This window comes from Talpa occidentalis, unplaced genomic scaffold, assembly GCF_014898055.3.
Source record: "Talpa occidentalis isolate TD23 unplaced genomic scaffold, MPIMG_talOcc4v2.1 talOcc4.11, whole genome shotgun sequence".
NCBI lineage: Eukaryota > Metazoa > Chordata > Mammalia > Eulipotyphla > Talpidae > Talpa > Talpa occidentalis.
This window is the reverse complement of record NW_023601104.1, coordinates 37,351,344-37,372,266: the sequence shown is the minus strand read 5'-3', so window position 1 is coordinate 37,372,266 and position 20,923 is coordinate 37,351,344. Positions and strand designations below refer to the sequence as shown.

At 52.5% G+C, this 20,923-nt stretch overlaps 1 protein-coding gene across 1 annotated transcript; it reads left to right on the top strand.

Annotated features, from left to right (window-relative positions):
- Positions 1–8,113: 8,113 nt before the first annotated feature.
- Positions 8,114–20,678, top strand: INSYN1 (inhibitory synaptic factor 1). Its single transcript, XM_037502906.2, has 3 exons — positions 8,114–8,803; positions 9,229–9,939; positions 19,855–20,678. Exons 2-3 carry the CDS (start codon positions 9,784–9,786, stop codon positions 20,572–20,574), a joined length of 876 nt encoding a protein of 291 aa, XP_037358803.1. The 5' UTR covers positions 8,114–8,803; positions 9,229–9,783; the 3' UTR covers positions 20,575–20,678.
- Positions 20,679–20,923: the final 245 nt, after the last annotated feature.

The window sequence follows — 20,923 nt, the reverse complement described above, 5'->3', positions numbered from 1 at the left end:
TAGCATTTAAAGTCGTTAGGGGAGTGGTGGAGGTGGGTGCCAGATTACAAAAGGAAGAGGGATGAGTGAAAGCCGTAGCAGGAGAGGTAAGGAATGGGGCAAGGATCATTGCCCCTTGGGGTAAGTCTGTGGAAAGAGGAGAGATGAGACAGGACTTGTAGAGGGAAGTGGGACCTTACTTTTAAGATGGAAGTGTAAAGAACAGGCTTAAATGCTGCTGGACAGGGGGAGACGGAGGGAGTAAGGGAGAGAAGAAAAGAGAGAGAGATTTAACTGATAGAAAGATAGGAGAGTACAGCAAGTGATAATGGACAGAAGATCCCTCGAAGGTGGAGGAGATGATAACTCAATTTCCCCATGCTTTTGGCAGACCAGTTGAGAATTCTTCATGTGAAAGTATTCTGCATATTATCATCTTCCTGGAATATCCCAGCACCCCATTTTCAGAAAAGGAAAGAGAGGCACAGAGAGGATATGTGATTGATGCAAGTCACACGACAGGGTTTTGCATACATGTCTCTCCTGAGAAGAGCACGGTCTGAGGGGTGTCCAGGGGAGGGGCATGAGGCTCAGGATGGGTGTGATAGGAGCACCCCCTAAGCTGTGTGCAATGCCCCTTTCCTCCAGCTTTTCCTACCACAGATCACTTTAAAAATATTTTGTTAAATAAAAATGTGAAACAAATAAGTATTTCAGACATTTAACATTCAAAAATATACCTTGAGAACTAACTATAGCATACTCTCTTGGGACATTAAGGACTTGGGGGTGTCTACTCCCCAGCAGTTCACAGTCAGGGACAGTCAGACACAGCGTGACAACATAATATGGCAAGTGCTCTGCTTGTAGCAGACAAGGGTTCTCTGGTGGCAGGGCAGGACCTCACACACTGGGAGAATATTTTAGGGGGGTATGGCATTGGCTTCGAGGAGAAGCATGAGAAGAGGAGCATTTCAGGCAAAGAGCAAAGCAAGTATAAAGGAGGATACTGAGAAAGGAGTCACAGGTAGCTCAGCCTGGCAAAAGCATAGAGGGAGGCTGGCAAGAGAGGGGAGGCTAAAGAGATAGACAAGGTCAAGCTCTTGAAGAGATGCAAATGCCAAGCCAAAGAGACTTGCCTTGCCTTGTAGGGATGACAAGTTATAGAGGAGCATAAACAGGTAGACCAGAAAGCTGACACCACAAACAGTGAACTCCACAGGGTAAGTCTGAAGTTGATGAATCCATTGGTTGGCCATCACCCAGGGCAGGGGCCCATGGGTGCAGGAAAGGAGCTAGCCATCAGTAGGGAGAAGAAGAAAAAAACATGCCTATACCATGTCAAGAGGACAAAATCAATAGGACTTAGTGACTAGATGTGGGATGATGAGAATCTAAGATGATCACAAGTTTCTGCCTTGTGTGGAGAGGTGGAGTGGTGCCGTCCTCTGATGGTGAAGACAAGGGGATAGATTCGAGAACATGGAAATGTCCAGCAGGCAGGTGGCAATATGGTCTGAAGCTTTGGAAGTTTCTTTCTGGAAATAACAAACTGGAAGCCAAGTACTTTTAGGGACTGTGGAAAAGGTTCCCTGGGAAAGGTATATGGAGTGAACGGGGTCTGAGGATCCCACGGATCACCAACATTTTAGGGACCAGAGGACAAGGGAAAACTGAGAATTGGAAGAAATGATTTATGATGTCACAAAGGAGGAGTGCCAGGAAGTGGGATGAACCTAAAAGGTACAGGTACCATAAAGTGATCACCTTGGACAGGGGAGGAAAAGGGTCTGCGCTCTAGCAAGAGCAAGGTCTTGCTCAATAACAATCTTACCAGCAATGTAATGATGGCCAAAAACAGGTTAAAAGGTTTGAGAAGTGAGTGAAGAATGAGAAAGTAGAAATAAGCAATGAAGAAAACTCTTGAGAAATTGCCTGAGCTGGGGAGACTTAGGCAGGCAGGATGATGACAGAAATGTTCCCAGACATGGCTTCCCCAGTGTAAGCCCCACCACTGTTCTGCCACAGCAGGACTTGTGTTGCCTCCTTGTTCTGAAATTGCCTTTTCTGGGAGACTCAAATATGTACTCTTTGTAATCTTTTTATTTGGGGAGGACTTTCTCATGAATTTGCCTGTGGTGCTAACCACTCATCCCTCCTTTGTGTTCAGAAAATTTCCCAAAGCCCCAATGTCAGTAATAACAGCTAATATTAACTAAACATCTATTAAGTCCGTGCTGAACATGTTACATGGACTGTTGCATTTAGTCTTCAAAACAATAATCAGAAAGGTATATACAGAGAGGAAATGGAGACCTGGAAAGATTTAGTGAGTCACGTGGCTATTGGAAAGCCTGGCGTATGAGTCAGATCCTTCCAACTCCACCAGCTAAGTGTTAACTAGCTTCTCTTTTATCTCTACCATCTCTGAAGCCTGAACACATTCACTCTGGCCCTGACACTGCCTTCCTGGTGCCAGGACCCATTCCTTCTGAGAACTCAGCTTGCAGATTGAATCTTCATTCCCTCCTGACCTGCATGCCAATCTCACTCCTGTGCAATCGGCCGCAATAGATTGCAGGCTAATAAAAACAGTTGCCATTTTTCTAGCTCCTGCTTCCTCTGCCACCTCTTAGGTACTATGTTTGGTGCTTCTTGTTCCTTATCTCATTCCATCCTCAAGGCAACCCTATGCATTTACTATTATTTTGCCTATTTTACAGATAAGGAGCCTCAAATTCAGAGCAGGCATGTTACTTTCCCAAGATCACACAGCTAGTGAATGGCATAGCTGAAACCTAAATCCAAGTCTGCCTGATTCAATAATCTCCCAAATACTTCCCCTCCCCTCCCTGGCCAGCTCTCTTTGCCTTCAGGACTTTGGGACATCCCACCCCACCTAAGAACTCCATAATATAATCCGTCATCTGTCCCCTGAATATATTTGTCATGCTGCTATTGGTTGTGTGAGATAGAAACCTAACCAAACAATCTGGAGCAATAAAGGAACTTACTGGCTTTTATAGATGGATAGAATAATGTTGCTAGTCCCAGGACTAAAAGAAGGACAGCAGGAACTAAGGCCATGAGATCCAAAATTGGGACTCAATGCTCCCAGCTCGTTTTCTAACTTCTTCTTCCTCTTTTGCCTTGCTTCGCTCTTAACATTTAGTGGGAAACTTGTAATCAGGGAAATGCAAATCAAAACTACCATGAGATACCATCTTACACCAGTGAGAATGGCACATATTAAAAAAACTAGCAACAACAAATGTTGGCGAGGTTGTGGAGAAAAAGGAACTCTCCTGCACTGTTGGTGGGAGTGCAAACTGGTCCAACCACTATGGAGAGCTGTGTGGAGATTTCTGGACCTACTAAACATAGAGCTTCCATATGATCCAGCAATTCCACTCCTAGGTATTTACCCAAAGGACACAGAGACATCAATTCCAAAGAGCACCTGCACCCCTATGTTTATAGCAGCACTGTTTACAATAGCTAAGCTTTGGAAACTGCCCAAATGCCCAAAAATAGATGACTGGATCAAGAAGATGTGGTACATATACACCATGGAATATTACTCAGCATTCAAAAAAGATAAACACATGCAATTTGCAGCAACATGGATGGCGCTGGAAGGGATCATGCTCAGCGAAATAAGCCAGAAAGAAAAAGAAAAATACCGGATGGTCTCACTCATAGCAGGAATCTAGAAAACTTAAATAAGGGACCAGGAAAAAGAATAACTATAAGAAAGTGAAAATCAAAATCAACAAACAACTATGAACCAGAGACACTCAATGGGGGGTGGGGGGCGGGGAAAGGTGGGATTGGGGTCAAAATAAGGGGGTTGTAGTTGTATGGGGAATATAAAAATAAAATTTAAAGTAAAAAAAAAAACATTTAATGGGAAAGATGCCTGTCCACAGCCTCAGGTCCATTAACATCCAGCTTAGTACCCCAGGAGGAAGAAGCCACCTTCTCCCCAGCATCCACATAGCAATCCCAGGGAAAGCATCTGATTGGGCTGCTTGAGGAGTGTGCCCATCCCCTGGACCAATCATTGTTACTGGAGGACTGGGTTCTATGATTGGTGCAGTCTGGATCACGTGCCTATTTGCTGGCAATTGAGTAGGGCTAGGTGGGAGGACTATGTTATGACAGAGGGGAATTTCCCAAAGAAAGGGGATGCCAGAAATGGGATGATGGAAAGCAGGCTAAAAAGGTAAAAGTCTGTAGCCATCACAGTCCACAGCACTGGCCTGTGTGAGACATGTGGACAGACACAATACAGACACTGCCCCAAGGAGCGCACAACCTCGCAGGAAATAAGGGTAATGGACAGTGGACAGGGTGCCGTTTATAAAAACTAAGAGCAGCTACCATCTATGAAGCACCTACCAGATACCAGGCATTGGAACAAGTCCTTCCCTGTGCATTATCTTATTCCATGCTCACCCTGACCCTGGAAAGTAGGTACAATTATCATCCCTCTTTTTCTGAGTCTAAGAGGCGCTTGAAAATAACCCTTTTGGCAAGACAGCCAATACCGGAAAAAAGAAAACACTTATGGGCTCCTTATCCCTGCTCAGAGAGGTTAAGTGACTTGCCCAAGGTCATACAGCTAGCCTATTAAATGAACATCCTGGGAAACATTTGATTAAGGGCCAAAGGAGTGTTTCTGTTGCCTGAAGGACAAGGGAAGACTGTGTAGAGGTGGGGGGTGAATGTAAGCAGAGGTCTGAAGGATGTGATCTGGGCAGATGGCCAGTAATGTCGAGGAGAAGATAGGATGGGTCAATCTCCAAATACCAAGAAGGGGAGCCAGAACACCTCCTCCCCCAGAATCTATCTATTCCTATCTATTCCTTCTTGCCTCTGGAGATTTACAGTCATAGATCCCTTCTCATGAGTCTTTGCCCTGACCAACCCATCCCTTCTTCACAGAATATATACACCAGTCTCCACCCCTCCTCCATCCTAGCCGCCCTCCTGCAGATAAGTCCAGTGAATTGGGGTGCTAGACACGGTTCAATCCACTGACAACAGAAAACTCGTACCTCCCTTTTTCTAAGCACTGCACTTCTATTAATGAGACCCAAGATCAACTAGGTATTAAGCAGCCACATCCCATCCTCTCAAACTGAGCTCACTCTCTCCTAACACTCCCAGTTCAAATACATCTCCACCATCTTGGATGTGGGGAGACAATTCCATAAACCTGAGACTAGAAACTGATTTTATTTTCTCAGAATCATCCCATTTTTTATCCTGACTATTCCTTAACATCACAGTTTCCATGAAAGTGATTGGTGGGACTGTATGAGGTACTTAAAGTAGTCACATTCAGAGACAGAAAATAGAATGGTGGTTGCCAGGGACTGGGGACAAGGGGAATGAAGGAGGGAGTTATTGCTTAATGGGTAGAGAAATTCAGTTTTGCAAGATGGAAAGACTTCTAGAGATGGATGGTGGTGATAGCGGCACAACACTGTAAATGCACTTAATGCCACTTAAATGTATACTTAAACATGGCTAAGATGGTGAACATTATGTATATTTTACCACAATTTTTCTAAAACATGATAGGTGAGCACTCTGGGTCCACCTCCCCAGAGGAACATATCCCCCCTCCCCCCAGGTGACTGGATTCCAACCCTCATAGCTTCTGGAGGACCCAGTACCTCGACAAGACCTCTGTGAGCACAGATCTGAGAGAACTTGGAGATCAAGTGAAACCATAAGTACATACAACATATCACTGGCCCTGGAATTCAAGTGCCCCTTGGGGTGGTCTCAAATCAGTGTCTGGCCCTACCTCCCTTAACTCTGCATCTGCCTCTAGTTCAAGGTCTCTACTCCCCTGTTATCTGAACTTTGATAACGTCACCTAAACTTAGCAACTCCAAATCTCCACCAACCACTTAGTCCTCAATGCCCAACAATTTGGCTCTTGCCACCTTCCTTCCCCGCCCTCCCAAAAAACTGGCCCTGCCACGTTACCCCCTAAGTACCAAGGCCAGTGGACACTTTCCATTCCTTCTCTACAGTCCTGATGCTGTTGAGCACTTGCTTCCAAAGCCTGTCCTCTTGGGCCTGTCAGACTCCTTACTCTCCTGGCTCCTCCCACACCTCTGCTCCATCTCACTCACTGACTCTTTTCCAAGGTTCCAGCCTGGAGCTACTGCTTTTGTGACTAGTCCTCCTGCCCCTCTAACAATGATTTTTTAAAAAATAATAAAAGCCTCAAGTCCAGGCATAGATCCAAATACCTAACTGACTTCTAGATACCTCCACCTGTCCCAAATGGGACTCCTGATTTTCATCTCAGACCTATTCCTCCCCTCCCTTCTCTAAATCAACCAGTGACACAGCCATCTACCCTCCGTCCCAAGGTATAAGCCAGAGGCAACCTGGAGTACCCTAATTTCTCAAAGTGCAACAGAGGAGGAAAGGAATCTCCCCTGCTGCCACCCAGGCTCCTCCTCAGCTAGATCCTCCTAACAGCTTCCTAACTGGTCTTCTCGGGGGCAAAGTGCTCAGATTCACCAGGCACAATGCCCACAGAGGGTTCTCCTGAGAAGGCAAGCTAACAGACCAGGTTCCTCCCATACATCCTCATTCCCCAATGCCCAGGATAAAATCTGAGTCCCTAACCATGGCCTCTGCGTCTCACCGGGATCTGCTCTTCCTCTAAGCCACTTTTCAGAGCTGTCAAAAGGGTATCTCTGAAAGATCAGTTGGCTCAAACTACCCCTCCTCTCACCTCTGCTTCTGAGCCTCTGCTCTCACCCCCTCCCTGCCTGGAATGCTCATCCCACCTCCCCCAAACTGACTGTCACCTGAGTAACTCCCACTTCTTTGAGATTCAGATCAGGGCTGCCTCCCAGGAAGAGACCCCTAGCACCCGGCCTGGGGTTACTCCTCACCCAGTTCCCTCATCATTGCTTCTAGAACTTGCCTTCGTCCTGCATTTAACACCCCCAGCCCCCCTCCCCCGTCAGCGTTTCCCCAGGCGGATCCCCTCCCCCCAGGAGATGTGAGCTTCCCGAAATGCTACTTTACCTTCCTGTGACCCAGAGTCTGGCATGGGGTCTGGTACACAGAAGGCGCAGAATAAATGTTCAGTAAATGAATGAACAACAACGAAATGATCTGTCCAACGCGTACCTCTCCTCTGCGGAGCTTCCAACCACCAGCTCCTCCAAGTCCAGAGTTTGGCATACAGTATAGGTGTTCGGTAAAGGTTGCTATTCTCCCTTCTGAGTTAATCTTATTTAAGGGAAAGTCTGGGGCCGTTAGAGATGTGACCGGGGAAAGGGGAGGGTCTGGAAGCGAGAAATTTCGCCGAAGCGGAGGGTTGGGGTGCGCCGCAGTGGGGGAAGGGGCCACGGGGGTGTCTGAAAAGGTGGGAAGGAACTAAGTCCCTAGCCCCCCGGCCCTGCACGCCCCGAGGTCGGCGGGAGTCCGCGAGATGCTCTGCCTCCACCCCGGCCGGCGGCGGACCCTCCCGCGTGCCCCGGGCGCCGAGACCCCCCGGCTGGCGCGCCCGCCGCTGGGCGCTGGGAGGCGTGTGTGTCGCTTTAAAAGCTCCCTCCCGGCGCGCGGGGCCGGCCCCTTCCCTGACAGCGCGAGGCGAGCGGAGCCCAGCGAGCCGGGCGGCCTTGGAGGGAGCCAGCGCCCGCCCGGGCGGCCAGTCCGGCGGGGGGCGGCGGGGCGGGCCGGGGGCGGCCGGGGCGCGGGCAGCGCGGCGGCGCGGCGCTCGCCGAGCGGGCGCAGGCCCGCGGAGCCCGGCGGGGCAGGGCCGGGCGAGGCATCGAAGGGAGGCCCAGCCCCGACCCGGCGCTGGTGCGCCCCACCGGCCGCGACCCGGCGCCGGGGGCTGGCGAGGCGGCGGGCTGGCGAGGAGCGGGCGGGAGGCGGCGGGCGCGGAGCAGAGGCTGCGAGCCCCGTGCGCCCTGGCCAAGCTGGGCCCGCCGCGCGCCCCCTCCCCTCGCTTCCCCGCGCCTCGCCGCCTCCTCTCGCTCTCCTCGCCTCCTCTCCTCCGCCTGGCTCGGCGCCCGTCCGCGCCCGGGCCGCGGATCCCAGCTCGGCCGGGACCCCTGGCTCTAGCGCGCTCGGCGGGGCCCAGCCGGGACCCGGTCCCTGTGGCCGACACCGCCCCTTCCCACGGGGCCCGGCGGGTTCCGGACCTTCCCGACTGTGGACTGCGCGGTGGGAGCAATCTCACCCCCGGCGAACCGTGAGGCTGGGCTGAGCGGACCCTCGCGGCCGCTCCGGACACCCCGGGTGCCGGAGCGCGGACATCCTGGGTCCGGACTAAGCGCGTCCCGGGCGCCCAGCGGTGCCAGCTCACTCGGGCAGGGCCGGGCAGACCCCCGCGGAGCCCGCCGATCTGAACCGGACAGAGCGAATCCCTGGCGGTGCCCAGCCTGGGGAATGCGGGGCGTGGGCTGAGGGGATCCCGGCGCCCTCCGATCGCTCCGACGTTGGCTCACGCGCTGGGACTGGCCTGGTGTCGCCTCGGTCGCCCTGAGCCCGAGTCACCTGTGGCCTGGGAGATCCGAGACCGCCGGCCCCCTGCACATTCCCCCCAGGCGGGGGTTGGGGGAGATTTTTTCTGTCCCCCATCCTTGGAGCACGGAGGCCCCGCCCCCTCCCACCACCCTGATGTCTCCCGCGGCTCTGAGGACCTCCCTGAGGCCTGGGGCCGATGGGTCCAGAGAGAGAAGCCCACCCTAGGGAGCCTTGGGGGCCCCCCAACCTCGTCTTGGGGCTTGGCCCCCGACGCTGCTCGGAAGGAAGGCCGGTGCCCCCACCCTTGGTGAGTCCGGGAGCGAGCGGTGAGCTGGGGTTCTGAGGGAAGGCGGGGCTGGGGAAGGGAGGGTCCGCTGGGAACGAGGGCACCCTCGGGCCAGTAGGAGGGAGGACAGAGGACTGAAGAGGCCCTTGGGTGAACCAGTGGGGTCAGGCAGAGCTGGGGGGAAGGTGGTTTGGGGAGAGCCAGGATAGGGCGCCCCATCGCAGCCTGAGGACTTCTGCCTCTAAAGCAGGGACTCCCTGTTTTTCCTCTAAAGGAGGGGCTGTACTGTAGACCATCTGCCTCCACCACCCCTCCCCACAAAGAAAAATAAAATAAAATAAATCCCCAGCGAGGAAGGGTGCAGGCTGGGGAGAGGAGGGAGGCAGCGCACTGCCGGCTGGTGCTGCAGCCTGGGAGGGCTGACGCCAGGCTTGCTGTTTCTGCAGGGGGCTGCCCTCCTCCTTTACAGAGCTGCCCACATCTGGAACCCCCTCCACACCTGGAAGACCCTGGCCACCATTCTTCTGCAGCTGTCAGTTGCATCCCCAGACCGCTGCCTTTACAACTGCCTAGGAGTTGTGAGGGGATTACTGCTGCCTTCCCCCCATCCCAAGGGCATCTCTTACCCTTAGTCCCTGCAGAGTCATCCCCCTGCCTCTGTGTCCAGGCTCAGCCAGAGATCAGTTCAGCATATCCGCTGGGACTTCAAGTCCTGGAGGCCGCTTCTGAGACCCAAGGCCCCTCCCCCTGCCCTCCTGTGTCCTCACCTTGACCCCCTCTGTCAGACTTTGTCTCCCTCTGGGTGTTCCATTCCCCACCCAGAGGCAGAGGAGGCAGGTGGTAGGGGGCAGGGACTGGGTGACGGCCACCCAGGGCCAGAGTGAGTTGGGGGGCCGTTAAGATGTGGAGCTCTGCCCGGCCGAGGGGGGCTCAGTGGAGGCAGACGCAGTGTGTGCCTGGCTGGGGGGAGTATGGGCAGGCCTGCGGCCACCTGGTGAAGGATGAACATTCGGGGCACCCCGGACCTCGGGCAGCCCAGTGACGACCCCAGCAGCGGTGGCGAGCGGGAGAGGATTCGACAACGCATGAAGATGGTCATCGGACAGCTTGAGGGCATCCTGCGGGAGCTCAAGGAGGTGGCCAAGGAGCTCAGGGAGGTGAGTAAGGGACCAGGCAGGCCCTAGGCCAGTTTTTCTATGCCTGGCACAAAAACATGTTCATATATCTGTGTTTGTATACGCACATAGCTGTGTGCACGTGCTGGGTACCTCCTTCTCCTTATCTCCTTTCCCCAGATCTGCTTTGCTAGAAATCTCACCAACCCCCAGGGCCGGAGACGGTTTGGCGATGCAGACACTGCGGGGGCAGCATGTTGTGGAGCCATGGCTGTGTGGTTAACACTCAGGGCTGCCAGGTGCCCGGTGAAGACCAAATCCCAGCACAGCCTCAGTGAGAAACTCTCTTCTCAGACCCAATCTGATCTTTCACCCCAGAATCTGACCTGATCACAAGGGACCTTGGGAGACTGTGGATGGCCCTACAGAGGCAGTATCCAATTCTCAAAGTCCAGCTCAGGGCACCTTCTCTCCCACCCCACCTCCCCATTCCCCATGCCAGAGATAAGACATATACTCAGAACCCTTGATCCTAGAAAAATTTAAGCCAGCTACACCCTCCTTGTCCATGGATGGGATTGGGTCTAGATGGCTGCTGGTGGCTATCAGACTTCCTGTGTGCATTGGCAGGAGCAGGAATCTCCTCTAAGGGGATGCTACATCCCCATCCCACCATTCTGAATGTGTTTTCTCTGCAAAGGCTGAAAAGTCACAGAGAGATCCTAGGATGTGTGTCCCTCTCTGTCTAAGTGGAGCCTGGTTTAATTACTGCTTCCCACATTGCTGGAGTAATGAGGTACACATGTCCTCATCCCTGCTCCCTGGGCTGTGTTCGAGCCCAAAATGCATGACCAGCGTTCTGAGCCGCTGGCCTGAATTTGCCCGCTGGGTGCCATTATACCAGCCAGGTGGGCTTTAGGCAAATTTCAGCTCCTTGTAACCAGGGCCCCTGCAGAGAAGGCTGGGAGAGTGATTGAACTGGAGTTATGGGCTCAGAATTCTCCCCAGGCAGTTGTGGGGGAGGATGGAGGGTTCTAGGAGGGTTAAGAAGTGGGACTGTCAGTGGTGATATCCCAGCATGGCCTGAAAGCCAAGGAGCAGAAGGGATTTGAATGGAGCTATGTTCGTGGTGGAGGGGAGTGTAACGATGCTGGAACAGGAACAGGTTGGGCAGGGCAGCCCCTTTGCCAAAGGTCCACCTCCTAGAGCCAGCCAGGCTGTCCCTTCTCAGAAGATGGGAATGGCTGTTGCTTCAGGTAAAGAGAGATAGTGGTGCTTTTACTGATGGACTGGGATGAACATCTTTGGAGAACATAATTTGGAGATCAAAGGCGAGATGCCCCTGAGCAATCCATCCTCCCCCAACCTCATGGGGTAGATTATAATTTCTACCTCATCCCTCACCAGCCTCCCATCTTATTTCGGCTGTTTTGTGAAATTCTCGGTCTTGGGCAGGACCAGGGGACTTATGGCCAAGCAGCCCGCACTCCCCCCCCCCAGAAAGAGCCAAAAGTGTCTCTAAACTGTCTGTGACACAGCACAGTCTATCTACCCCCAACGGAGCATCTCCCAGCATCTGCCTTCCCCCTCCCGAATAGCCATCCAGGGCTTTCAGGTAGTTCACAGCCAATCAGACTAGCCCTGTCTGTGTACTCTTAAAGAAACCAAAGCCCAGAGAGGAACAGGGGCTTGTCCAAGGTCACACAGCCTACCAGTGTCAGAACTAAGCCTAGAATCCAGGTTCCTGGTATCTGTTCTGAGGCTGGAGCAGATGGGCTAATGAGTGACCTGTTTGCATTTTGACAGAGTAGACATGATACCTTATGCTCATGAGGGGGCCTGCTAGGGGATGAAATCAGAAGCACTAGGATTTATTTGCACATCATTTCAATGTCCCCTCCCTCTCTTCTCAGCACATACACTCACTTACTCAATCCCAGAGCTTCAGGCTATACAGCCCAGAGGCCTCAGCCAGGACTAAAAGAGATGATTCCCCTCCCCCCACACACTCTGTAGACCATGTGCTGCCACCCAAGACTTTGGCAGGTTGCTACAGCAACCAGAGCCTACCCCGTATGCCACTGCCTGCCCGCTGCCAATGGCACCCAGCTGGGAGGGGCCCAGACCCTAGAGCTCCCCCACCCCCCAGGCAGGGTCTGGACATGGGAAGAGGAACAGAGGAGAAGAAGGTGAAGCTCTGGGAGGCCCAGGCAGAAAAGAAGATGCCACAAAGTAAGGAATTTGTCAGGAATTGGGTGTCCAAGTGAGGGTGTCAGGTCCTGGTTTGGGGTAAAGGATTGCAGCCTCCCTGGAATCTGTGATCTTGGTTCTTGGTACTCCAAGGGAACTATAAAGCTGGATCTGCCAGCCTCTCTTCAGTCGCTCTGTATGGCATTTTTCATCAGGGCATGGGTAGGCCTCTGGTTCAGAGAGTAACAGAGAATTATTCCCTCGTCATACCCCACTCCCCAAGCAGCCCCAGCTCAAGGCTCACCATCTGGGTTCTCCTCTCAAGAGAGCAAAGCACTTAGATGTGAAGGCAGGATTCATATGCATGATGCTGGGGTGCTACACAGGATGCTTGATGAAGAGCAAGGGCAGCTGAGAGGAAGAACTGTGTCCCTCTCTGCCATTCTCCTCCATCTGCCGTGCCCCTTCCCCAGCTCACAGATACCAGGGATCACTGCAGACCCTCCTCATCCTTTGGAGCATATAGCCTGAAATTCACAGAAAGATCAGTGCCACTGAAACACTTCCTCCCCAGATCCTCAGCCTTAGTCTGCTCATCTCTGGAATGGAGATGATAATTCACACCTTGATTGATCTGACAAGGATTTATCAGGGGCTTGACATGTGGTAGGGGGTCAACATCTATTCACCCTTCTAAAGAAATTGGAGTTCCCTCTCCCGTACCCTCCCCATAAGCAGCAGCTCCCAAGCCCCACCTGGAGCCCCATCACTGCCTCCCAAGGATATGGGAGCAAGTTCCATCCTGTTGGGGGAGAAAGTGTTTAAAGGACAAGAGGAGATGAGGACTGTAAGTGCTTTGAGAGCTAAAATCATGCTGCAGAGGGATATATGATGGTCAGTCAGTCATTAGCCGTCATTTCGCCCATGTTCCCTAAATCTCCAGGATGCCAGACCAATCCCAGCAGACTCTAAGTCACTCGAACTTCTGGGGATCTCCATTTAGACAGGCAGCACAGCCTCAGAACTGAGAGCATTGGCTCTGCAGCCAGCCGTCTCTGGTTCACATTCAAGCTCAACCCCCTCCTAGCTGGGTCAGCTTGGGAAACTTACTTGATTATCTCTCTGTGCTTCTGTTTTCTGATCTGCAAATGAAGATACTGAGATTTACACATTCCCCTGAGCCCAGGGTGTGAGAATTAAATGTATAGAGTACTTAGCACTGTGATGGGCACGAAACTAGCTCCCTGTTAGATATTATTAATGAAATATTCTATGTATGGCCCTGTTCCTTTGGTATGACACCAGCTTCTTAGCCATGATCAAGGAGGTCAGAGCCAGGACTCAGGCAACTTCAGTGGCAGCCTTCAGTTTCTCCAGTAATGGGGAACCCTCATCCTTTCCAGCAGGGGACAAGACTAGAGAGTGACAGTGATGAGGATGGAAAGGGGGTTCCCCAACAAGATAGGTTTTGAACAGAAACCTGAAGGAAGTGAGGGTACAAGTCATATGGGGGAGCAGGAAGTCTTCCAGCAATCAGAGGAGTAAGTACAAAGGTCCTGAGGAGCAAATGTACTTGACATGCCCAAGATCAGCAAGGAAGCTGAAGTGGAGTCAGTGAGGAGGAGGTTAAAGGAGTTGGGGAGGGGGGGTGCCTCCTTGGTGGCGCAGGGGTTAAGATACAACCTATGAGGCTATCTGCAGCCACTGCAGCACAAGTTTGATTCCTGGCCAGCCAGGGAGCAACCCACATGGTGCAGCAGACCTTTCTGACTCGCCCCGCTGCTCCCCTCAGCAGTGTATTTCAGTCAGTTTGCCTGTTCTGCTCCCCACTCTGTCTCTGGTGAATCTTCTCACCACCCCCCACACCTCTGGCCTATACCCCAGCTCTTGTATGCATAAATAAATAAATCTTTTTTTAAAAAAAAAAAAAGGAGTAGAGGGTCAGATTGCAGGGAACCTTGAGGTTGAGTTATATAATTTGGATTTTTGTCCTGAGTGATGACCTCACAGACTCTCCAGGAATCTCCTGGTTGTGTTTCTGAGTGAAAACCTACCTCCCCATTGCCTTCCCTGTTCCCCACCAATCAGGAGACTCCAAAGGCAGGAGTAGCTCACCTTGGCCCTCCACATGTTGAGCTTACCTAGAGCAGTGGCTTGACTCTCCCCTCCTTGGTCTCCCCCTCCCCAGTTGTTGTTTAGCATGGGGGCTCAAAAGTGGCTCTGGCATGACCACTGATGTTGCCCACAATTACCTACTTGGCCAAACACCTCAGGGCATAAAGGGTGGGACACAGCCCTTCTGCAGCCTGGGATATCCAGGAGCATTTGCATCCCGCCCCCACCAGGGAGCCGTCTTTGGCACCCTGTTCTCTGGCTGCCCAATGCATAGTCCCCCCGGCAAGGCAGGCAGGGCAAGCCAAGGGCCATGCAGGCATGAGATAAATGTGTCCCAGCCAGGGAGCAGCTGGAGCGGGAGAGGTTAGGGACCACGGAGCTGTGCCAAAGTGGGTCAGCTCTATCACCCGCAGCTCAGCAAGATTGTGCGGATTTTTTCTTCTTCTTGTGTGGTTTTTTTTTTTTTTTTTTTTTAATGCCTTCCTTTCCTCCTTTTCCCTTTGCATTCTCCTCCTCTGGACAGATTCACCAAGCTCCCAGGCCAATTAGGCCAAATTGCAGGATGAGAATCATGAATCATGGTCAACTCATTCCCCACCCTCTTCAACTCCACAGCACCAACCCCCGCCCCAGGAAGACAATAAATAACGTAATCACAGAATTAAAAAATAATCAGTGGTCATAAATAATGCAGAATCCCCAGTTATGTAAGCAGCTGCCTAGGGAGCTAGGAGGGAGGGAAGGAGGTAGCGGCTTGTCAAGTGAGGTGACAGGACCAGTGACTGGGGAGGACAGGAGATATGGATTCTAGGACTCCAGGTCCTCTGTCCTGGCCCAGTAGCCTTTTTTTTTTTTTTTAAGATTTATTTATGCATACAAGAGCTGGGGTACAGGCCAGAGGTGCGGGGGTGGGGGGCGGGGGGTGTGTGTGTGTGAAAGGATTCACCAGAGCCAGAGTGGGGAACAGAACAAGTGAATTGACTGAAATACACTGCTGAGGGGAGCAGCAGGAGAGTCAGGAGAGGTCTGCTGCACCATGTGGGTTGCTCCCTGGCCAGCTGGGAATCAAACTCCTGCTGCAGAGGCTGCAGACAGCTTTATAGGTTGTGTCTTAACCTTTTCGCTACAAGGGAGGCTCCCTGCCCTCAGTAGCCTTAGGGAACACAGATGTGCTTTCCTTGGAGAGGGGATTCAGGCAGGACTGAAGGGAGGGCTGGATTGCCAATATAGGAATGTTGAGGATTGTGGAACTCTCGGAAAAGAAACCTGAGCAGTTTTTATTAAGGCCTCCACCTCAACACATCCGCCCATTCAATAACTCTGTTTATAAACAGGGTGCCCATCCCTGTGCCAAACTAAGGAGAAATGATGGGCAAGACTGACCCAATCCCTTCCCTCCTGGGGCTTACTCTCTAGCAGAGAGACAGACATCAACCACACTATAACATGTAGCACATAAAATTGTGGCAGTGATAAATAGTGGAGAGGATTTTAAGGAGAGGTGGCCAGTACTTTGGGAAGCGTTCGTGGCACCCCATTCCCAACTGGACATCAGAGAATACTTCCCTGTGGAGTTTAGATGGAGTGAGTAGAGAAGGAGGGACCTCTCCAGGTGAGACCCAGAGCCAGAAGTGAGCCTGGGGGAGATTGTAAGGGCAAGTGAGGAGGAAGTCCTGGCAGAGTGGAACTTGCTTACAGGCGAGAACAGAATCCATGGACAAACTTGGGGTTGGGAGGGTTGTGTTTAGGAGCTTCAGGAGTTAGGGGAGCAGAGAAACACTGGAAGCAGAGGGGTGATTTGAGCTTCTTGGCTGATTAGAAAGTTCATTCCATACAGTGTGCAGTAGTCACAGGACAGGAAGTTGCTGTGGGGCTATAGGTGGGCTCAGTTGCTGTGGGGGCTATAGGAGGCAAGCTGAGGCTATGACCAGGACAAAAGTTGGGGACACCCTTGGGATAGGACCTGGGATCCCCAGCAGCTTCTGTCACTACCCTCAGCCCTGTCTCTTCCTCTGAAATGTTCCCTCTTGCCCTCCTCCCCCAGAACAAGTCATTCTTATTCTTGAGGTACCAGGTATAGTAGGTCAGGACTCCTGACTCTTGGTCTCAGCTCAGCTCCTAGTCTTGGGGCCTCAGTTTCTCCATCAGCAAGTGCAATAAGAAGAGGGGACTCAACAGTGTCCCCAGACCCTTCTGGCTTTGAGGCTAGGATTCTGTGATTTGTATAAATCCATTTCTCTCTCCATTCTTTCTTCCTGTCTCTTTCCTTCTGTGTATATAATTATTTCCCTGCACTCCAAGACAATCCCAAATTACATGTAGGCAAAATGATTATTAAATCTCAGAGAAAAATCACAGATTTCAAGACATCTAAAGAAGCAAGGCAGGTAGCATGGGACCTGTCCCACGCCTGCCTACCTCACCCCATGAAAATCAGGCTTCCAGGATAGACAGTGGGGTGGGTGGACTGATCCAGGCCCATGTGATGGGGTACCCTTGGCAAACATCCCACCCCTTTCTGAGTCTCACTTATGCCATTCAATCAGGTATGACCATCCTACCTGATGGACTAGCTCAGATTTGCCTGTGAGCCTCCTAACATTTGACTCTTAGAAGCTTTTCTGCTTCTGTTCAGTCTGGAGACAGCCCTACTTAGGGGAATACAGGTGCCACCCAGGTACTTGGGTTTGAAAGGCCCAATGTGTCCTGTGATTTTGCCACAGACCCTGGAAATTTCCACATCAGAGTGTTATTCCCTTGGTGAAGAACTGACTCCCATCAGCTTTAAAGCCTGATGCCAGGACCCAGTCGGTTACATACTAGTCTGGATATCATTGTCTTTCGTTCCGCATGCTTTCCATGCAAGAAGTCATTAAGTCTTCACAATATCTATGTTGTGTTGGTATTGCTAGAATTCTCCTTTTGATGAATAAACAGGCAGAGAAGTCACGTAACTTGGCTAAGGCCACACAGCAGGTAAGTGAGAAGTACAGGGTTGAACTGGCTCTGGCTCCAGAGCCCAGGTTCCTCAGTGCTTGGTTGTGCTGTCTCTGGAGTTTAAAGCACATTTATTTCTTAAATCCCCGTCACCTGGGTGAGAAGAGAAAAGACTGAGACTTGGATAGGGGAAATTGCCTGCCTTTGGTCCTTTAGCCAAGACATGGCAGACTTGAGACTTGAACCCAGGATGCAACCAGAATTCTAGGGAGAAGAGGAAGGGCACAGCTGCACAGGCCTCCTGAGCAGGTGGCTGGCAAGGGTTTCCTGGGTGGGGGAGCATGCCCAGGTCTGAAGGATTGGGGCTCCTTCTCTGTGCACTGTGGCTCTTCCTGGCAGGACATTAGGACCCAGCTGCTGGGCCTGGCTTGGCCTTAGCCGAATCATTTAATCCAGGTTCCTGCCTGTGCGCCCCCCTGTAGGCAGCAGCAGATGCTCAGCAGCTCTATTTGATCAGGGAGTCTAATTTGAGGGTGTGGCTGCCCTGGAGATCACAGATCCCTTCCTGAGGCTGACAATGCCCTGCAGTAAATCCCCAGTATCCTAGGCCAGTGGTTCTCAAAGCACATCCTGGACCAACCAACAGCAGCAGCAAGACCTGGGAGCATATTGGAAATGCATCTTCTGGATCCCCACCTAAGTCCTACTGAGTCAGAACCTGAGGTCTGGGTTGATGCACACTTGAGTTTGACAGCCTGTACTCTTGGCCAGGGTCCCACCAGCCCTCAGGTGGAGTTTGAGTTGAGCCATGGCTTCTGGGGCTTGGGAGCTTCTCCAAGGTGGGTGAGCCATTCTGGGAAAGGGGCATGAGAGGGGTGACCAGATTTGAGGTCAGGGGCCAGTCTCCATTGCCTGCCCAGAAATCACAGCAGCTCCACACAGTCTTGTGTGCAGTGTTGCAGCGAGCTTCGGAGGCAGACATCTCAGCTCCCAAGTGCCTGCCTGGTAGCTTGTCATCTGTAAACTCTGGAGAGTTTCTACTCACGGGTAGAAAGCATAATACATAGTCACTTTGTTTGATGTCACTTTGTTTCCAGTGCCCCCATCGAGCCCTTTCACAGCTCTTCCTGTTTTTCCCCAGGAAGCTCTGTGAGGGAGGCAGGGCTGAGACTGTCATAGTCACTTAGTGGCAAATGAAGTTGAGGTCCAGGGAGGTTACGTGACTTGCCCACAGTCACACAGGGCAATATCTAAACTGAGTCTGGAACCCAGGTTTCTTGTCTCCCCCAGCTCTTCTGTAGGCCTCAGCCAAGTGTTCCTGCCACCCCTAGCCTGGGAACGTGGGGAGTAGGCATCCCTAGGCATGACCCCCCCACACACAACTTCTCAAGTCACTCAGAGCCCTAGAATCTCAGAGATGGAAGGAACCTTGGAGAGAAACTAGTTCACCCAACTCCCCATTTACAGATTGAAAAACAAAGACCTAGAGAGGCAAACAACTGACCAGGGCACCTGACTCTGGACCAAAAAGGCTTCGCATTGACCCCACCTCCCCCTGACCCATCATTTCTGCCCTTGCTTTCCTCTTGCACTTTGGGGCATCCCCCACTTCCACTCCTTGAAAACACACCCCTGGATAGCCCTAGTCTTTAGTAAAGGCTTGTTGAATGAGAGACTTCATTTGTTCATTAAATGACTGGTTGCTCTGGCCCAAGCAAGGAGCACCAGAGAGGTACCAGGAGAAGATTCTGGGCTTGGTGACTCACCTGTGTCTCTTGTTTCTCATCTCCTGTCCCTCTGCCTTGTTGTTGTGATGGTTTTGCTTTTGATCTGCATTGTTTCTCCTCCTGCCATCTTCTCCCTGTGTCTCTGAGTTTCCCTTTCCCCCTCACTGACTTTGTCCCTGATTTATGTACTGACGGTGGTCCAGATGAGGTGAGAGGCTCTCCTGAGACAAGGGATGATGAGGGGGCAGTGACTTCTGCAGCTGAGCCTCCCCCTGAGTGCATTTAACAGGGACCTCTGGGTCCAGGGTGGATGGTATGTCATCGCTTATCGAATAATGCTCATTTTATTTCTTCCCCAAGAAGCCAGGGTTGATCGCCACTTGTCAGAGGAAAGGAGAGGAGGGAAGAGGCTCTGGGCACATAGGATGGCGTGGTAGAAGGGAGAGGAGCCTGGTGTTCCTGTCCGCAAAGGCATGTGGAGATCCATAAGGTCCCATGGCTGACCGACTACGGGGGCTGGTCCAGGATATTTTAGAAAGCATGGCCAGAATCATCCTCATGGACCCCCAATCATTTCCTCTCTGAGGGTTGGGTGGGTGGATTTTGCTCTCTCTCTACTGAGTGGATTTGCTGGTCTCACTCAGCAGTTTTAAAATACCCCCCCCCCACCACCACCACCAAAGGAGGATCAAGCACTGAGCACCAGCGTAACCCCTCAGAATAGTGACTGGCTTTGGGGGAGAGAGGGTACAAATGACTAGGGTGAATGGCTGGAAGGCCATGCCCCTGTGCCTCTGCCCCAGGAACTGGGAGTAGAAATGGGAATGTCAGGAACAAGCTGTCCATCATGGTCCAATCTGGGCCCTCAACAAGTCACGAGACCATCCTGTGGTGTCATCAGCTAGCAAGGTGGGCGAGACACACTCACACTTAGATGGTACCAGGCCCCTGCATGCCCTCTCTCACTCCTCTCCCCTCCCCTGGCCAGGTGGTGAGCCAGATCGATAAACTAACCTCGGACTTCGACTTTGAACTAGAGCCGGACGACTGGACCACGGCCACTGTGAGCAGCACCTCCAGCAGTGACAAGGCGGGTGTGGGCGGCCCCTTTGACCTGGGCCACTTGGACTTCATGACAGCTGACATCCTCTCGGACAGCTGGGAGTTCTGCTCCTTCCTGGACGTCTCCACCCCCTCGGACTCCGTGGATTGCCCCGAGTCCACAAGGCCAGGCGCCGGCCCTGACTACCGGCTCATGAACGGCGGCATGCCCATCCCCAATGGGCCCCGGGTGGAGACCCCGGACTCTTCCAGTGAGGAGGCCTTCAGCGCTGGTCCTGCCAAGGGTCAGCTGCCCCAGCGGACCCCGGGCACGCGGGAGAGAGTGCGGTTCAGTGACAAAGTGCTCTACCATGCCCTGTGCTGTGACGATGAGGAGGGGGAGGAAGAGGAAGTAGAGGAAGAGGAGGTGGGCCTGCCCCCAGAGCCACCCCGTTCAGAGGCCCACGCAGGCCCCCTCAAGGCCTCTCCAGCACCCTACAAGTCAAGGCGCTCTCCACTGACTGGCCGCCACTCAGGCCCCACCTTGGCCCCTGAGCAGACCCGAAGGGTCACAAGGAACAGCAGCACCCAAACGGTGTCAGACAAGAGCACACAAACAGTGCTGCCCTACACGTCCACCAGACAGAAAGCCAAGGGCAAAAACTAGGGGCCAGGGAGGGGACTGGGGGGAGGTGGGTAAATAGAACTATAAATATATATATATATATATATTTAAACAAATGCAGTCATAATAAAACTTAAAAATGCTAAGGATCTGGCCCAGCAGGCCCCGAAGCTGTCACGAGCTCATCTTAGACACAGAGATGCCTACTCACCGCCCAGGTCCCAGGAGGTGGAGCCACAACCTCCCTCCCTTCCCACTACAGGGCTCCTGAAGGGGTGTCCAAAGGTATGTAAGTCAGGTGGGAGAGGCCCCCTGGCAGGTCCCTGAGCACTGTGGTGGAATCAGACTGCAGGCCTGGGCCATGAGGAAGGGGAGTCTTCACCAGGAAGTA

What these genes read in the sequence shown, in the direction of transcription:
- INSYN1 (XM_037502906.2), top strand. Translation starts at nt 9,784, where the DNA reads ATGAACATTCGGGGCACCCCGGACCTCGGGCAGCCCAGTGACGACCCC. An exon ending in TGGCCAAGGAGCTCAGGGAG is followed by an intron (nt 9,940 to 19,854) that starts GTGAGTAAGGGA and finishes TCCCCTGGCCAG; the next exon opens with GTGGTGAGCCAGATCGATAA.